The following is an 18,297-nucleotide window of genomic DNA, read 5'->3' as shown; positions in this document are numbered from 1 at the left end:
AGCAAAGGAGGCATTGGTTAGTCCAATTTTCCATCCCACAGAGCTCATGCTTTATATACAATAACCCAATGTGTCCACCTTCAGTTCTGCCTTTCTATATACTACACTGAAGACTGAATTGGATAACTACCCTCAACTTTATTGCCTTCCTTTTCCCCAGTTACTAGACTGTAATGTAGTTAATCAGTAGCGATCACTTTGGTAAGAAAAATATCTTCTCTAGTCTTCGCCTCCTATTGCACCCTAAATAACAACAGCATCAAACTGTGAAACTTGTTTTACACAACGGTCAAATATTTGTCACCAATGATCGGAATTGTCAAGGCTTTCTCTATATTGAAAGAGTTCTTAATATAGTTTTTGAGAAATCTGTGTGTGTTGATACTGCCATTTTGTCGTTAGATGCTAAAAGAGTGGAGTTATAAGGGTACATTTCTTAGCTGGATTAGACTACTTTATACTTTTGAACTGTCTTCCTCACCTCTTCAGCTGCAACAGGGAACAAGGCAAGGATGTCTCCTTGTCTCCTTGTTGTATACCCTAGCCATTGAAACATGGCGAACAGATTTGCAGGAGAATATAACAGAGGGAAAATGGTCAGAGGCATGTGTGACAATATTTTACTTTCAAAATATGGCATCATAGTTTTGTATTTGACATTATATGCAGACTGTTCTTTGATACACTGGCAAACTATTTATTTGTAAAGTGTATAATCATACTACATTTACATTTGCAGTGGTGGCCTAGTTGTAAGGAAGCAAACCCGTAATCGGAATGTTGTGGGTTCCAATCACACATACGGCTTCCAAGCAAACCCGTTCAAGTGCTTCGCTGGAGAAAAAAGGGTTAGATGAGGTGTTGTCAGGTTTGATTCCAGCTGGGCTTATCACCTGTACCCAATACTGACAGCGCTTAAAAACCGCAGATGTCCGCCCCTTCGGGAGGGACGGCATTTTCGTGAACTTCACCTGACAACCGTGTGTATGTTTGTATTTTGAGTTCTGGCAATCGGCACACGCCTACGGGTTAGTTTTAGTTGTTCCCCTTTTATTTCCCGTTTCCGCGCCATTCTTTATTTGTGTTTATTGTTTATTTTATAATAAAACCCCTTTACCAGCAGGTCAAACCTCTGCGCTTCCTTTCCCCGTAAGTCCGTAGTCGTGACAGGTGTACGTATATTTTTAAACCAAAAACTTGTGCCGACAGCCAAAGTAAAGAAACACAAGCCTATAAGTAGAGGGCTGGTAGTAGCCTAGTGGGTAAAACAGACACCTATGAGCCAGAAGTTTCACAAATTCACAGGTTCAATGCCACTTATCCCATTACCCTGAGTGTCTTCAGGGGGGCTGTCCCTGTAACTACTGAATGTAAGTCACTCTGGACAAAGGCGTCTGATAAATGCTGTAAATGTAAGATGTAAATAGGCGGCTTTAACCTCTGGCTAGGGTCTGGCTTTAAGCTCTGTTGAAAGGTGTGTTCCCACACGGAAGCTGATGCATTCACTGCCTGATTTCGATTGGATAAAGACCCAAAAAATATGATGGTGAGAAATTCAGCTGTAGCAATTCTGGCCAGGTTTCCCATCTTCTATATCTAACAGACTAAATTGTACAGAGTACTCTGGTCCTTGTCTTTTTACTTTCTTTGAACAATTTTTTTCTCTTGAGCTTTTTTTCCTGCCTTAAAGATAATAACATCTTCAGTGAGAAGCTGGAGCTGAAGGTGCAGACCTTTTAGAGCAATTACAATCCCTTTTCTCGTTTTTTCAGGACACTTCTACAGATATGGTAATATGGTCAAATTATATCCAGTACAAAACAGGACTTTGTGTGCGGTTCAGTGGCTTGGTTGTAGGGTCATTTGGACCACATAGGCCACATGGGGATTCAGTGTAAGTGCTTAGCTGAGGGTTTCGGTGGCATTTAAAGAGATGGACAATAGATGGACCATAGATGGACCCAGGTCTTTCATTGCTTGACAGAAGTAGCTCCAATGATCATCCAGCAACAAGGCACTGGTGTTTTCACTGCATTGGCTTCCTAAGGAAAAATGCATTTAATCAATTTTGGAATAAGTCTGTAACTTAACCAATTTTTTTTTTGTTTATTGTCGTGTAAGTGTTAAATATTATCATATCAAGATTTTCATGAAATCAGTGGAACTTTCAACAAAGCAACATTTATCCACAAGGACCAACTTGTCTACATTTTTGTATGTATGTCAGGAGGCACAGGCCCATGACATGGAACAAAAACAAAACACAGTTCAATGGCTAGGAGCACACACAGAAAACAAGCACTTAGCATCACACCGGCCAACGAATGACAGGGGAATGAGGGGTACCACCAACACTTATCCACATGATATGGGTGACGTGCACGGTTGCCCAGGGCAGCATCATGGTAGGGGCATCACAGGCATCTGCAATATTTTTTTTGCGCAAGCGCCCATGTTGCCCCGATGTCATGCCAGCGCGCTTTTGGGATTATATGGACACTGATTGGTTTTCTATACCTCGTTTTTTGAGGTGCGTCTGCTGCTTGCTGCAGAGGGAGGAGTAGGGGGCGGGGCGGGAGATTCGCTGGCTGGACTGGCTGGTGTGGCGTCTAGTAATGACCTGCTCTCAAGATAAAACAAAATCACCAGACATTACGATATATACTTACAATTTGCACCGATGTGTTTTCTAAATTCTATCACACCCATATGGAAGTGGGCGTGAGGCATCGGTACAGCGCCTGCTTGCTGCTGCTGGTCTCACACACAACCTGTTGAAAGGGGAGAGGGGTGGGGCTTCCAAATAAAGCAGATTTCATTCATAATATTGTCAGTCCAAGCTCCTTATGTCACAATAAAATTTTCCTGGTTTGTGTGAAATTGTAGAAAAAAATACAAACCAAATCTGCGTACTAAAGTGTCTATTATTTTACATTCGCGTGATCCTCGGGTTGGTAGGGTGGATGCAAAATTTACACTAATGGAAGTTGGACAATACAAGATCTGATCGAATTCAGTATGGTTTTACAATAAAATATATTAATATCCAATTCTAAATATGTTTTATGTTTCTGTGTGTGTGTTTGGGGGGATGCAATGAGTGAGTAATCACGACATTACATGGTGAATGTAATTCACATGGTGCATCATTTATTTAAAGGTCACCTGACATTAATTTCACAAAGTGACATTTTTATGACAGTGGACCTTTAAGACTTAATAAAATGCACCCAAAGAATTTACGTTATGTCTAATGATGTGTATATTCAGTCCAAAAACTGGTTAAAACAAAGAATGAATGTTGATTGTCACACTATGATGTACTGTAGTGTAAAGTGGGCAGCCATGAAAGGTGCCCAGGGAGCAGTGTGTGGGGACAGTACCTTGCTGAAGGGCACCTCAGTGGCACCTTGTCATTTTGGGACATGAAATCTTTTAATTATGAGAGTCCATCTTTCCTAAAAGTTTCATTCATTTCAAAAGATAATACATTTTTATTTATTTCGATGCTTATATTTTAAATATTTACATATGTGTTGGTTCAGCTGTATGTACAGTGTGTTTCTGGGGTTGCATGTATATATGGAGAATGATTGAGGCCAATCTGTTGGCATCCCTCTGTATAAATCCAATATTTTGCATGTTCTGTTAAATACAAACCCTACAACACTTTTAATAGCATAAAGATCTTGATTTCTGTTGTTGATTTAATCCAACGGTGTAAATGTCCATCAGAAATGCATACAATTATTTTTATAGTTTAAATAATTCCAAATGAAATGTCTGCAAAAGTGCTGAATCATATCTCTTTAGGAGAATGTCGGGCCGATGCAATAAGGCATTTTAAATTTAAATGAAGACACAGCTAAATAAATCAAAACAAAGGTCCAGCCAGGGGATAACTTATTATTCCTCAGGCCACAACATTCCCTTTCTGTGCCAATTAAACACAATTGATCATCAGCAGAGCAGACTGCAAACCAATCAGTAAGTGCTGGTGTATCGAGAGCCAATGCATTTGGCCAAGGTTGAGCGTTTTCTGCTAAAATGTTTTTTTTTTTTTTTTTGCTGAAGCCAAAAAGCTCAGTACCGTGATCTTAAATCTTGTCAAGGAAACGCAAAGCCTCCCTGTCTGAACTGCTGATGGAGTCGATAAGGTTCCACAGACCAGCGACTGTCTTTTGTCTCACATCCTAAAAGCCCCCTTGGCAAACGGTGTTTCTCCTGAAACCTGCAACTGAACACAGTTTGAATACCATTTGGATTTATCTCTGGGACATTATAGAGTCAATCTGTCACTTTTAGTTCTGAAGAGGCATTTTTTTTGCTCATGCATCATTCTCCTGGATATGACAACGATCCTTCAGCTAATGGTTTCATCAGCGCTGTGTTTGTGAAGCACCTTCCCAGTGATTTAGGTTGAAGAACGTCGATCTAGTGACATGCTCAACTGTCCCCTTATCTCCAGTCAGAACTGAGATTTCCAGTCAGTCAATGAAACTAATAAACAAGTAATGGGAACAAGTCCTGCAGCGCTCTAATCTTGATCGAGTCCTAACGTCCATGCTCAGCCCTAATCTGCAGCCCAATGCTGCGTATTCAACATCCTAATCACTGTTAACTTCACACAATGATATTTTACTGCACGTCTGGCCCCTGCTATGCTAGTGGGCTGGGAGTGGGTGTGGCTTGGGTGCAGTGCCGCAGTGGGGTGTGGAGCATCAGCGATGAGCTGAGCTCCAGACCCTCGGTCGGCCGAAAGAGGGAGTGGAGTGAGGGAGGACAGAGGAAGGGCTGGGGTGGGGCGTGGCAGCTCCAGACCAAAACAGCAGTAATTTGAGGACGTGGAGGACTGGAGAGGGGGAAGCACTGCAGAATCGGGGCGTTGGCTGAGGTTAAAGGTCAGAGGAGAAACAGTAGATATGAAGGAAGTGAGAAGAATAAGGAGAAACAACGCAACTGTTGTTTTTTTTATGGGACGCACCGACCTAAATGTGATTAATTATTAGTACTTACGCATAAAGACTCCCACACAAACAAATAAAATGATCACATTACATCTTGTTAAATAATTACCTGTCACTTCTCTACTCTTAAACGCCATGCATTCATCATGCATTTTTAATTGCAGGTCCGCCTCTCACCTTCTGTCATTTTGAACAGAGTGAGATGAATGGCTCACAGACGCAAGTGTCACGTTGGTCCCTGTCAGGAAAAAGTGATGTATGGGGACAGTGATGGAGGTAAATGCTAATGCACGAGCCATTTTTCTTCTCAGACCAACACAGTGACATTGTGTTATGGAAGATGGGGGTGGGGATAGAGACGCTGCTGGCCACATGCAAAGGATTCATTTGTGCTGCAGTGATTAAGATGCACTTGCTCTGTCTTCATCAGGCAAAAATTATATATATATAAAAAAAAAAAGAGTAGTGTTAGTGGATACGGTATCACAGGGTAGCAGTACATCTATTTTTCTAAAAGAACGTAAATCCGAGAAATTAAATCAAATGGAAGTAAATAGAATGATGTAAACCTCATTTTATTTATAGAAAATTATGTAAATATAAATAATGTAAATTATAGTTGTGCCATATAGTATTTTAATAATTTTTGTTCATGTTGTATTAGAATTTACGCTTCTATTGTTGCTGGTTTATCAGTGATAAGCCCACAAGGTCATAATCTCCACAGCAGGCGTTTGGCATCATGGCCAGCAGAGGGCGGTTCACTGGCAGTGGCAGGGTGCTGCTGCACCAGCGTTTAACGGCTCCACCCTGCGCTGGTATTGAGATGCGGGCTGGTATTAAGATGTACTTCTATCCATCAGTCTAAACAATTTGTGCAGATCAGACCCTATGTTTGTGTTCCAAGTGTGTATATGTGTCATTCATCGTCATAGAGCAATGCAAAGAAGGGAGTGGTGTGCAGCAAATCAAAGTCCAGTTCACTATGTATATGTATGTTTGTGTGTAGACAGTAGTGCCTACAGAACCTGGGAAATCCTTTTCTGAAAGGCCACATACGTATTTCACTAGTGTGCACACTTTGGAAACACTTTATTTCCATCCCGAGCCTGGTTCTGCCGCTTGACGCCCTGCCAGGTCTTTTTGGTGCAGAGCTCCAGCATCGGCCATAAAGGCTTCAGCAGCTCCTGATTTACACTCAGTACCAGGGAGGGCCTGGAGAGGGAGGGACGTCTTTGGAGTGAGTCCGCAGAAGAAGAAAAAAAAAACAAAACAGTGATGTCAGCTTACTGATCGGCCAGCCTCAGCTCATGCTGCTGGACTGGGCTGAGAGAGAGGTGCTGACGAATTGGATAGGGGTGCGTGTAACGCATTGTAAAATGGCCACGGGGCAACCTAGTCTGAAATTTTTTTTTTGCTCGTGTATCACATTTTCAGTGGATTAAGCGGTAATTTATGCCTACATCTAACTTCACATTCTGATATGCCCATGTTATTGTTATTCCCATTCTGGAACAGCACCAGTAAAGCTGCAGGGGTTGTGCAGATATTTTGCCCTGCAGATTTGTTATCCACGTACCGGCCCTTTAGAGCCAAAGCATCCATCCAAACGGAATTAGTGTACACACGGGTAATCAGAACAAAGTCAAATCCTTCCAGGATGGATTTTGTAGGCTTTGGAGGGGATATGTCTGGTTACATGACAATTTACTCGCTCACTTTCTATCACTGCTTGGTTCTATTCAGGGTCGCGGCTGCCGGACGCCGTGCCAGGACACCGGCACTGGGTGGGGACTCAATCAGGGCGGGGCACCATCCCACTGCAGAGCGCACACACACCGTTCACTCACACACTCACACCTACAGACAATTCAGAGATTCCAATTCAGGGTGTATGGAAGGCGGGAGGAAAGCGACGAACTCAGAGGAAGCCCTCAGCAACATGCAAAGGCCACACACAACCTCGGGCCATGTCACTAATATAGCAACTTTTACATGTTCTTATAATACAATTTATGTTAGAATGCTTTTTGCTATATTTTTTCTATAGTGAAATTGTGTGAATAAGTGAAACTTTACAGAAATAGATTTCACAAAGAAAAGAAATCTCCTAACAAAATATGCTTTATTTGCAGGAAATGCACCTTTGGGGTATTCCACAAAGCGTCACTTTTCACCTTTCTTTATTGCTTTAACAGTCCTTGAGGAAGTGATACTGTTCATTTAAGTGAAAAAAATTGGGATATCTTGATTATAATCGTGCCATAGAGGGAAATTGGTTGAGAAGTTATCCTATTTAATACCATTAATTGTTGATGTGAAAGAATCATCATTTAACATGGACACATCAATTATTAATGTAATGCCTCATTAGAGACTGATATGCAGTCAGACATATTCATTTAATATGTATATTAATAACTCTATAATAACATGAATATCTCTCATCCACAAAAAAGTGTTTGTGCTTACTAGGCAAAAAAAAATTGAGATTAAAAGGCATTTTGCATTAAACATTTTAACGTGGTCGCTGAGGAAAGCCACTCTCTGACCGCCTGGTGCATTTCTTCTATGTGCTGGTGGTGGATTCTGCAGTTCTGCTGGCTGCACCTCACACAGAGAATCATTTATATTCTGCTCTGGTGGGCAAATTCTATTAGCAGGATTTTCATCTGGCTAATGGACCTTTCTGCTTCTCTCTATTAATCTGAAACCTGGAAATCACTGAAAAAAATTAGTAATTTCTCCCAAAGATTTCCCCTTTGTGTGCTTATTAATATATAATGGCATAAATTCCCACATGCGCAGGGTGGGGCCGGTGACCCTCTCGGACAGATTCTGGCCCCTGTGCTTCTGGAGTCCCGCTGGACCTGACTCAGCATCCCCACAGACCTGCTCTATTGGCTTTCTGCGTCAAATACTTCCTGACCCAACGCAACACGATGGGCCAAAGACATGATCATGCAGTTTCCAAGGCAACCGAGGTTACTGCTGCATAACCTTCACTTCAGCTACACCTCTTAACCTCTTCACATTAAAAAACAAAGCAGTGTGAGAGTTAAAAAAAATCATTTCACTGTGCTGATCCAGAATAAGTCGAGAATAAGACCATTCATAACCAAATGTATCAAACAATTATGATTTCCAGTCGTTTCGTTTAAGGCAGACAAGCCCGGCCAAATGCAAAGGGCTTTTTTGTTGTTGTTGATGATGATGATGCAAATGAAAAGTGGCTCTTGTACTTCACTCCCCGTAAATGTACATCAATGTTGCTTTATAGGCCACGTTTGTCTTAAACATCTTATTTAGCCTAGCGACCGACCTGACAGCACAGGGTTTACTGTAGCACATGCAGATAGGTCCATTACATAAATTACATGCCTCTGTGAGCTAAGTGCTATTGATCTGATCCTGCCTGTTTTATTTTTTTATTTTTTTGACTCTAGTCTTTGGATGAGAGAGTGATCCTCCAGTCAGACACTGTAGGAAATGGAGTAATAACACGCCGCTTAATGTTTCTATGAAGTATCATTTTGTCAGTAATCTAGTTCAAAATTATCTCATATCGTCTGCAATTTAGTAGCATTAAGTAGTTACAGACCCTGGCACTAGAATATATTATTCAGCATTTCATATATTCTTATTGAGTTTGATAATTTGATAATTATTGTGCTTTGGAAAATTTCTGCTAATTTTTTATGTAAAACATCTCTGAACTGACATTTCAGCAATGATGAAAGGACAGTATTTTGCTTTTGGCTTTGCTTCACCAGGTTTTGAATTAATATTAGTTAACATGACATTGTTTGGTAAAAAGATCAACACTCTGACCAGCTTGCTTTATTTCATTTTGGCCATCCATTGATGATGGATTTGTTTTCAATGAAGGTGATTGCTGGTCGAGGTCAATAAGTTCTATAAGATGAATAAGGTCATTAATATTCTTCTTTTTGTGCTTGCTGATGTTAATTGGAATATTATTCCTGTTATTATTAATACTATTACACGTATTACATCAAGACTCTTCACCAGGTTCGATTCTATGGGTGGAATGAGCTTCCACTATATGTTAGATCAGCTTGCGTCTTAAAATGCAAGATAAGAACCTTCCGTTTTAGAAAATACTTACATTAAAAAGATTCTTGTGCATATTTATTGAGATATTAAGCTAATGATGTTCTATGACTGACTTTTTAAAGTGCTTATGTGGGTGGTAGTAGCCTTGTGGGTAACACACACGCCTATGAACCAGAAGACCCAGGTTCAAATCCCACTTACTACCCCTGAGTAAGACTCATAAGCCTAAATTGCTCCAGGGGGGGACTGTCCCTGTAACTACTGATTGTAAATTGCTCTGGATTGGGGCGTCTGATAAATGCTGTAAATGCTGCGAATTTAAATATTACACATTGATATTATACGACATATTAATGCGTGCTCTCGTGCATGTCGTCAACTGAACCGTCTCCGTTGCGATTGTTTCGTGGTTTGGTTATGGTGTTAAATGCATCGCCCCCCCCCCCCCGCACACTGCTGTCTCCACACGGGTTAACGGTCCCTGCTGCCTCATCGATTGCTGGGCTGCGGGTATAAATAGAGCCGGGACCACCACGCCTTGTCTGTCCGCACCGCTGCTCCCCACCTCCTCCGAGAACATCGCCCTGCCGCGTAGGCTACGATGGAGACGATAGGGGACCTGTCCCGCAGGAGACTCTTCGGCGCTCAGACGCGCTCGTCCCACAGCAGCACCGCCAGGTCCCACTCCTGGAGCCAGAAGAAGCCCGGCGCCGCGACGTTCTCCCACAAAAGGACCACCAGCGTGCCGCTGAGCAGAGCCCACCCCGCCTCCCCGGACAGCCTGGAGCTCTCCGGCGCGCTTAGCGGCGCGCAGGCGCGGGCGAGCGAGAAGGAGCAGCTGCAGGGGCTGAACGACCGCTTCGCCAACTACATCGACAAAGTGCGCTTTCTGGAAGAGCAGAACAAGAGCCTGGAGGCCGAGATCCAAGCCCTGCGCCAGAAAAAGTTCTCCCAGTCCCAGTTCACCGATGCGTACAGCAAGGAGATGGAGGAGCTGCGCGCCGCGCTGGAGCAGCTGCACATGGAGAAGGCGCAGATCGTCCTGGACGCGGACAACGTCGAGGACGACATCCACCGGCTGCAGGACCGGTTCGAGCACGAGGCGCGCCTCCGGGAGCAGACCGAGGCCGGCATCCGCGAGATGAGGAAGGAGAGAGACGACTCGGCCCTGGTCAAGATGGACCTGGAGAAGAAGATCCAGGCCCTGCTGGACGAGGTGGACTTCCTGCGCAACAACCACGAGGAGGAGGTTGGCGAGCTCCTGGCGCAGATGCAGGCCGCGCAGGTGACCGTGGAGCGGAGGGACGCGCAGAAGACCGACATCACCGCCGCGCTGCGCGACATCCGCGCCCAGCTGGACGGCCTCTCCACGCAGAACCTGCAGCAGGCGGAGGAGGTGTTCAAGTGCAGCTACGCCAGGCTGAGCGAGGCGGCGGACCAGAACAGGGACGCGATCCGGACCATCCGCGACGAGATCGGCGACCACCGCCGCCAGCTGCAGGCCAAGAGCGTGGAGCTGGAGGCGCTGCGGGGCACCAAGGAGTCCCTGGAGAGGCAGCTGCACGACATCGAGGACCGACACAGCAACGACCTCGGCAGCTACCAGGTGAGCTTGTAACCCAGTCGACATTTTCACCGAATAACATGAATAATGCATTTTCTATTTAGTGTTGGGACATATCTCGACCAACTGCTGCATGCTTCTGCTTGTGTCTGCAGGAGATGATTCACCAGCTGGAGAATGAGTTGAAGGGGATGAAATGGGAGATGGCCCGTCACCTCAGGGAGTATCAGGATCTTCTGAATGTCAAGATGGCTCTGGATGCAGAAATTGCTGCCTACAGGTTCTTTTTCAGTTGTTGATAGACTCTGAAATTACAATTGGTAGATAATGATAGTTGATTTTTGTTTTTTATTTTTTTTAATGTCCAGGAAACTTCTGGAAGGCGAAGAGACTCGCTTCACGGATGCCTTGCCGAGCCCCTCCTTCCCCTACCAGCATCCTGTTCCTTCATCTAAAGCACCAAAGGCAAAGGCGGTCAGGGCCCCAAAAGCAAAGTCCGAAATTGATGAAGATCTGGCTGCCGTTGCAGAGGAACTGTCTGGCAACGTCGCTGAGGAAGAGGAGACCATAGAGGAGGGGATTGTCTCCTCAACTCAGGCCAAAATGAGTGGAAGTCCTCCTGAGGATGAAGAGGAAGGTGACAAAGGGGAGAAAGAAGAGGAGGAAGAGGAGAAAGAAACAGAAGAGGGTGCAGAGGAGGAGGAGGCAGGCGCAGAAGAGGATGAACAAGAGGAGGATAATGAGGAGGGAGGAGAGGAAGAGGAGGGAGAAGGACAGGAAGAGGAAGAGATTGAGGAGACAGAACTGTCCAGCTCTAAAGCTCCAAAAACTGAGAGTGAAGCCAAGGATGAAGAAGATGGCAGCACTAAAATGGAGGAAGCTGATGCCAAAGGAGAGGAGGAACAAGTAGATGAGAAGGAAAAGGCTGAAGTTGAGGATGCAGAGGAGGAAGCAGGGTCCGATAAGGGATCTAAAGACGAAGAAGAAACAGAGACGGGTGACGAGAAGAAGGATGAAGGTAAAGAAAAGAAGAGTGACTCAGAGGGTGAGGAGGACAAGAAAAGTGACAAAGACCCAAAAGATGACGCTAAGGAGAAAAAGCAAAAGAGCACAGAAGCCTCACCCACAAAGGCCGACAAGGACAAAGGTTCCAAGGACAAGAAGGAGGAAGAAAAGGAAGCCAAGGAAGATGTTGCGACCAATGGAGTTGAGAAGAGTTCCAGCAAGGATGAAGTTGTCCTTACAAGGACAGTGGAGACCATAACCAATGGAGAGAAGACTGTCACCAAGTCTGTCACCGTCACAAAGACCAAAGCAGGCGAGGAGAAAACAGAAACAACAGTGACCTCAAAGAAAGTGGAAGCCGTTCCCCCACAAGCAACAAAGTAAATCAAGTTTAGGTGAAGAATGATGGCAGGTGCTCATTATAATTTAGTATATTAAAAAACAGACTTTTGCATGTAAATGTTCAGAGGGGGAAGAAGGAGCGTATCTCAGATACTTGGGTGAAAGCAAACTTGCATGCAGCCAAGCAATGAAGGATCTTGCCAAGCGATTTGTGTAGTTGGAACAGAGCGTGGGTGAAGTGACAAAGTGGAATGCATGAAACAATAAAATGAACTTTTTTTTCTCCTCCAAATAGATGTGTGACTGTGGATGGAGAGAGTGAACATGTTTCTTTAAACTGGGGTCCTAAAGGTGCTAACCTAAACAATTCCGTTAATCATGCAATGCTGCACAGCTTTTTGCCTTAAAAGTGATTGTTAACCAATGGACGTTCAGAACAATTCCAGCAACTGAACACCTTACTCTTGATAGTGTGGGAGTACTCTGTTTGATGAACAAAAGCACTGCAGTTTGCCACAAAAACGCCAATTAGCAATACCATTGCCTCAATAAAAGCAATACAAATCGTTTTAGTGTACTGTACTTTCTGTTTGCTGCCATTTGTCCAACCAAATAACAGTAAAATCATGAGTTCTAAGTTCTCTTTATGGTCTTAAAAATTGCAGCCATGCCAAAAGGTTGCTGCATTCTAGATCACATATTATTTAACTAGCGCTGATATGAGGTTTTACAGGACTGAGCCAAACATTTTATTTAATTGGCCAAGGCTTTAAAGCTAAGGGCTAGAAGTATATTTACAGCATTTATCAGACGCCCTTATATAGAGCGACTTACAATCAGAAGTTACAGGGACAGTCCCCCCTGAAGCAACTTAGGGTTAAGTGTCTTGCTCAGGGACACAATGGAAGTAAGTAGGATTTGAACCTGGGTCTTTTGGTCCATTGGCAAGTGTGCTACCCACTAAGCTACTACCACCCATAATATTCACCCACAATATTCACATCTACAGCCATACTTTACATTTTCAGTCAAGCAATTCATAAAGTAATATGTTACTGTATGTACCAGGAAACATAATAATATAATTATATAATATGTATTTAAGATAAATAATATATAAAATATAATATAACACATTTGTGCAACAGATACAAGCCTCCCTTAGACCTACTACCATTGTGTCCCTGTCAAAGGGTTTCATCCCTGTAACTACTGATTGTAAGTAATTCTGGATAGGAACATCTACTAAATGGCAGAAATGTAAATGTAAATTTAATTGATACACATGCTAATATGCTAAAGTACCATCCCCACACACTGCTCCCCGGGCGCCTGTCACGGCTGCCCGCTGCTCACCAAGGGTGATGGTTAAATACAGAGGACACATTTCGTTGTGTCACGGTGTGCTGTGTTGCAGTGTTTTACAATGACAATCGCTTCGCAACCAATAGATTTGATCATTTTGCTATTGCTTGCTAATGCCAATTTATATAGATTAACAAGCTAGCTGGTGATCAGGTAATGGTACAATTGTTTTCAGATTTATAATATGGACCTACATAGACAAAGGTTTAGTCAAATAATGTCATCTTACATACATGGTCTAGACACATTAATTGTCATAAGAACATTATGTTTTGTAACAACTGTTTCTTAATTACTCTTGAAATAAGGGGGGGTTCTCTTATTTTCAGGGTCATCTCATATGTGCCATACGGTAATTTGCCTTTATTTCATCGGATAGAAGGTTAATGAAATAGGCAAGCATTAACATGCTGTAGCTGTTTTGCTGTCCTTCAGAAGACACACAGCGCAGTCTCCATAGGTGAGTGCCTACATATGCGGGAGAATATTGTGCCGCATCTCTGAAAGTGCCTGCATATGAGTATTGTGCAACAGTTGCACTACTGAAATTGATTTTGGAGTGGCTGCGGTTTCCATCGAGTCAGCGGACGAACGTTTCACTTTGTCCTCACTGGTACGACTGCTTGTGGTGATGTAAGCACCTTCAGAAAACTGCAGAAACCAATATTCGACCACTGCATGAAAAATTTAGCGTTTTTCAGGCACGTGGGACCAGGTGGAATTACGTCCCATGGTCAAAAAAAGGCCATGAACCCACATCTTGCCGAGTTTAATGTAAGACATTTTTAAAAAAGCTTTTTTGGCCATAAAGCTTAGATTGGGTCGAAGGGAGGTGAGCCATTAACCTGCAGCCCCCGTACTGGCAGAGATTCTGTTCCACTCAGAGATATTAATGTTTGCCTTCATTTGCTTGACCTGCAGATACATTTTTGTGACTTTTACAATATAAGAGGTTAATGGAACAGGATGTCTTATATCACTGCCAGTATCGTGGCTAATGTTCTATTGCATGACTTCAGAATCGATACACCTGCAAAGGAGAATGTAGAGATGTTGCTCTTTCAAGGTGCTTTATAGGAGTGAAGTCTTGTGAAATCCCTTTGTTTGGATTTTACTGGTTGCTGCAACTCGTCTATGTAGCCGATCTTCCTCCTCAGGCCATTCATCAGCAGCAAGACCAGTCGACAGCAGCATTTACCTACACTGAGTGCAGCAGCTAAGTGCTCTCCATTGATCAAAGCTGTCATGAATCAATGATCCAGGGCAGCGGCTTCAGACCTAGATGTTACCCGCCAGTCTGAGGTAGGAGAACTGCTGATAAGAACAATATCTCTCTTCTTGTCGCAATCAAAATTCAGCTTTCAACTGGACAAGTCAATGACAGGACAGTGAAGCAGAACAAATCTTTATTTTTAATCATCACAGATCCCCCCGAGAGGGTTCTGTCTAAGGCATTTTCATTCACATAGTAAGCACACTTGTGTTCGTCTCATAGGCAGGTTGTGGTTTCTGACTGGCTAGCAGGCTACACGGTCTTCATACGTGGACTAAATAAAAACTTGTGGCCACCAGGGGCTCATTGCAAAGCACACATCAAAGCCATTTCACCATGCACACCCCAGCATTGTTATAACAGAGCAGTATGTTGGAGAATTGAACCGGGCATATTGAAAGACTGAGACGGAGCACCATGGCAGAGAGGCTGATATGTGTGGATGCTGCTGTAATGTGTGTTTCATTCATTTTCTTTTTCTTTTTTTTTTTCACTTTTTAAATCGACTAGCACCTGGGATGGGGTTCCAAATTCTTGGCCTTTTTATTTCTTCTTTGGCTTGTCTTCTGCCCCCTTACTTTCTTTCTCCTCTCCGCCGTCTTCCTTTGCTCCCTCTTCGTCACCCCCTTCTTCCTCTGCGGCTGTGTCTCCCTCCTTCTCTCCTTCTTCTCCCTCCTGAGACCCACCCTCATCTCCTTCCTCTGCATCTTTGCCCTCCTCTTCTTCACCCGCCTTGTTGTCTCCTTCCTCTTCTTCAGCTTCTGCTGTTGATGAAGAAGGAAAAGTTAAAAAGGTATAAAAATTATTTTATCTATGGATTCCTATCAATTATGCAAATATTTATATTCATATTTGTATCGGTTATTAACAATATTTTCATTGCAAGAAAGTAACTACAGTACATTCATCCACCACTGACCTTCACCACCTTCTTCTTCTGCCTCCTCTTCATCACCTTTCTCTTCTTCTTCTTCACCTTCTCCCTCTTCCTCACCTTCCCCTTCTTCCCCACCTTCTGCTTCTTCTCCAGCCTCTTCTTCGGCCTCCTTTTCCTCCTCCTCTTCTTCCTCCTCTTCCTTTGGAGGGCTTGCTTCAGCTTGCTGAGACTGGCTGGCCATCACCACCTCATCGACGGAGAAGGACGAGCTAAGGAGCCGTGTGCCCAGCAGGTAAGGGGCGCCAGAGGTCAGGCTGGACTGCACAGAGAAAACGGGGCGTCCGAAAGAGGGGCTGGCCGAGATTGTGTGGGAGAAGACACTGGACATTCCCCCTACTCCTCCAACATTGAAGCGGGTCTCCTCACCTTCTAGAAGCTTCCTGAAAATGTCCAAATATAAAAAGAAACAACACATTACAGTAGTAAGAAGTAATGAGAAGACAATAAATGGTCTACTGCATTGTTTGCTGGAACGCTGACCTGTATGCTGCAATCTCAATGTCGAGCGCCATTTTGACGTTCAGAAGGTCCTGATATTCTTTCAGGTAACGTGCCATTTCATTCTTGATTGATCTCAAATCGTCCTCCAACTGGCCAATGGTGTCCTGTTCAGGGAGATAATCAAATGATTTTATTCTTTATTCTGTCCTAAAGTTCTCCGTTTTATTTATTGATTTGTTTTATTCCTGACTGTTCGATATGAAGGCAATTACTGGTCATTTTGGTCCAGCACTGTCACGGTCACTGACCTGTAGAGCGGCAACCTCAGAACTCTGCTTCTCTTCCACTTCTTGCAGTTGCCTCTCAAGAGCCTGAACCAGACCCTGGCAGGCCTCGATCTCCAGGTCTCGAGCTTTGAGGAGGCGTCTGAACTCCCCTGCTTCGTCTTTAGCGACGCGCACGTCGTCCGAGTGCCGGGCCGTGGTCTCCGCCATGGCGCTGACCTTGCCACGGAACCATTCCTCCGCCGACTGCAGGTTCTGCTGTGCCAGGCGCTCGTACTGGGAGCGGATGTCCCGCAGGGCAGCTGACAGGTCGGGTTTGGTGACCTCCATCTCCACGGACACCTGGGCGCTGTACTGCACCTGAACCTGCAACTCGGCGATCTCCCCCTCGTGGAGCCTCTTCAGGAAGGCCAGCTCGTCCAGGAGGAGGTCCACCCTCTTCTCCTCCTCCGCCCGGGCCAGCGCGGCCTCGTCCGCCCCCTTCCTGGCCTCGGCCAGGCGTCCCTCGGCGTCCATCCTGCCCTGGACCTCCTCTTCGTAGCGGCTCTCCAGCGCCCTCAGCGCATCCTCCAGCTGCTCCCGCCGGTTCTGGGCGGCCTGCCTCTGGTCGCGGGCGTCCTCCACGGCGGCCTGCAGCTCGCGCACCTCCTGCTCGTACAGCCCCTTGAGCCGGGACGGCTCTCCGTGCCTCTGCCTGAGCAGCAGCAGCTCGGTCTCCAGGGCGCGGTTCTGCAGCTCCAGGTGGTGCACGCGCTCGATGAAGCCGGCGAAGCGGTCGTTCAGGTCCCGCAGCTGGGCCTTCTCCTGCGTGCGCACCGCCTTGTACTCGGAACTCACCTGCGCCGCCTGGCTCAGGTCCAGCTCGGCCGCGGCGGCGGCGGACAGAGTGGAGGAGAAGCCCCGGGAGACGCCGCGGGACAGCGGGTGGGAGGACGCCGGCGGCGCAGAGTAAGAGGAGTAGACGACTCGGGACCGGGGGGCGTCGAATCCGTAGCTCCGCGCTGGCACTCTCCTCCGGTGGGAGGAGGGGTAGAACGGGTCGTAGCTGATGGAGCTCATGGCTTCAGGCGGGCAGACAAGTTGGACTTGTTGGATGGTTCCGCTGAGTGGACTCCTGTGAAAACGCATCTGCATCGCCGCTGCTTTATATACAGCCGGCGGAGACTCTGACGTGAGCAGTTTTCTCTGACAGGATCATTAACATCTCCGCCAATCTGGTGTAAGCTTACATCAGGGCGGTCAAGAGAGGCGGTCGAGAGAAAGAGAAAGGGATGGGAGGGGTTCGGAACGGAGGGAGGTCAGTCAGGACAAACAAATTAAGATTTCACATCGATGGAAAGCGTCATTATGGGGCGCTTTTTTTCTTCTTCTTTTTTTTACCCCCTCACGCCACCACTACAGTGGCTCATTGGGAGCAATCCAGAAACATTTTTGCCAGACATTAGATCCTGTAATGTTACCTCAGCACTGCTGGGGTGTTTCGGCACAGAGGCACTGCGGAGGCAGAGCAGACAGCTGCAGCGATGCGGCGAGGGGCTGCTAACGCGCCACAGTAATACTGCTGACTCACACAGGACCGGGCTGCAACGCTGCAATCACCATGGGCTCGCTGGTTGATGCAGCGTTTATATTTAACATTGAAATGATTCATTAGGAAATTGTTATTAACAGAAAATAACGTTGTTTGCAACGTTAGTTGATTTGGCATCAGCGAATTAATTTTGGGATATTTTCTTTTTTGGGATATGCATCCTATTGCACTAGAGCATCAGTATCAGTAGTTATTCAAATATTACCCAAAAAAGAATTCACATTCTAAAAATGTCCAACATTTGAAAAATAAATTTACATTTCTACGTTCAGTAAATGAGGCTGAATTGTTCCTTTTATTAAGCTATGAAAACAGATTACTCACTCACTCACTCAGTATTCTCTACTGCTTAATCCATAACAGGACTGCAGGTGCCAGAGCCCATCCTGGGTTACTGGGCGGAGAGCGGGGACCCACCCTGGGCAGGACGCCAGCCCACCAAAGACAAGAA

General features: G+C 45.1%; 2 protein-coding genes across 2 annotated transcripts; one reads left to right on the top strand and one right to left on the bottom strand.

Moving 5' to 3' along the window:
• The first annotated feature begins 9,553 nt into the window (after positions 1-9,553).
• On the top strand, positions 9,554-12,428 carry nefmb (neurofilament medium chain b). Its single transcript, XM_028997162.1, has 3 exons — positions 9,554-10,650; positions 10,764-10,888; positions 10,977-12,428. Exons 1-3 carry the CDS (start codon positions 9,646-9,648, stop codon positions 11,995-11,997), a joined length of 2,151 nt encoding a protein of 716 aa, XP_028852995.1. The 5' UTR covers positions 9,554-9,645; the 3' UTR covers positions 11,998-12,428.
• Positions 12,429-14,709: 2,281 nt separating this feature from the next.
• On the bottom strand, positions 14,710-17,395 carry neflb (neurofilament light chain b). Its single transcript, XM_028997163.1, has 4 exons — positions 16,280-17,395; positions 16,011-16,135; positions 15,513-15,910; positions 14,710-15,357 (listed from the first exon to the last, which is right to left on the bottom strand). Exons 1-4 carry the CDS (start codon positions 17,387-17,389, stop codon positions 15,137-15,139), a joined length of 1,854 nt encoding a protein of 617 aa, XP_028852996.1. The 5' UTR covers positions 17,390-17,395; the 3' UTR covers positions 14,710-15,136.
• Positions 17,396-18,297: the final 902 nt, after the last annotated feature.

The sequence above is a fragment of the Denticeps clupeoides genome, chromosome 11, assembly GCF_900700375.1.
Source record: "Denticeps clupeoides chromosome 11, fDenClu1.1, whole genome shotgun sequence".
NCBI lineage: Eukaryota > Metazoa > Chordata > Actinopteri > Clupeiformes > Denticipitidae > Denticeps > Denticeps clupeoides.
This window is presented reverse-complemented; position numbering and strand designations above follow the sequence as displayed.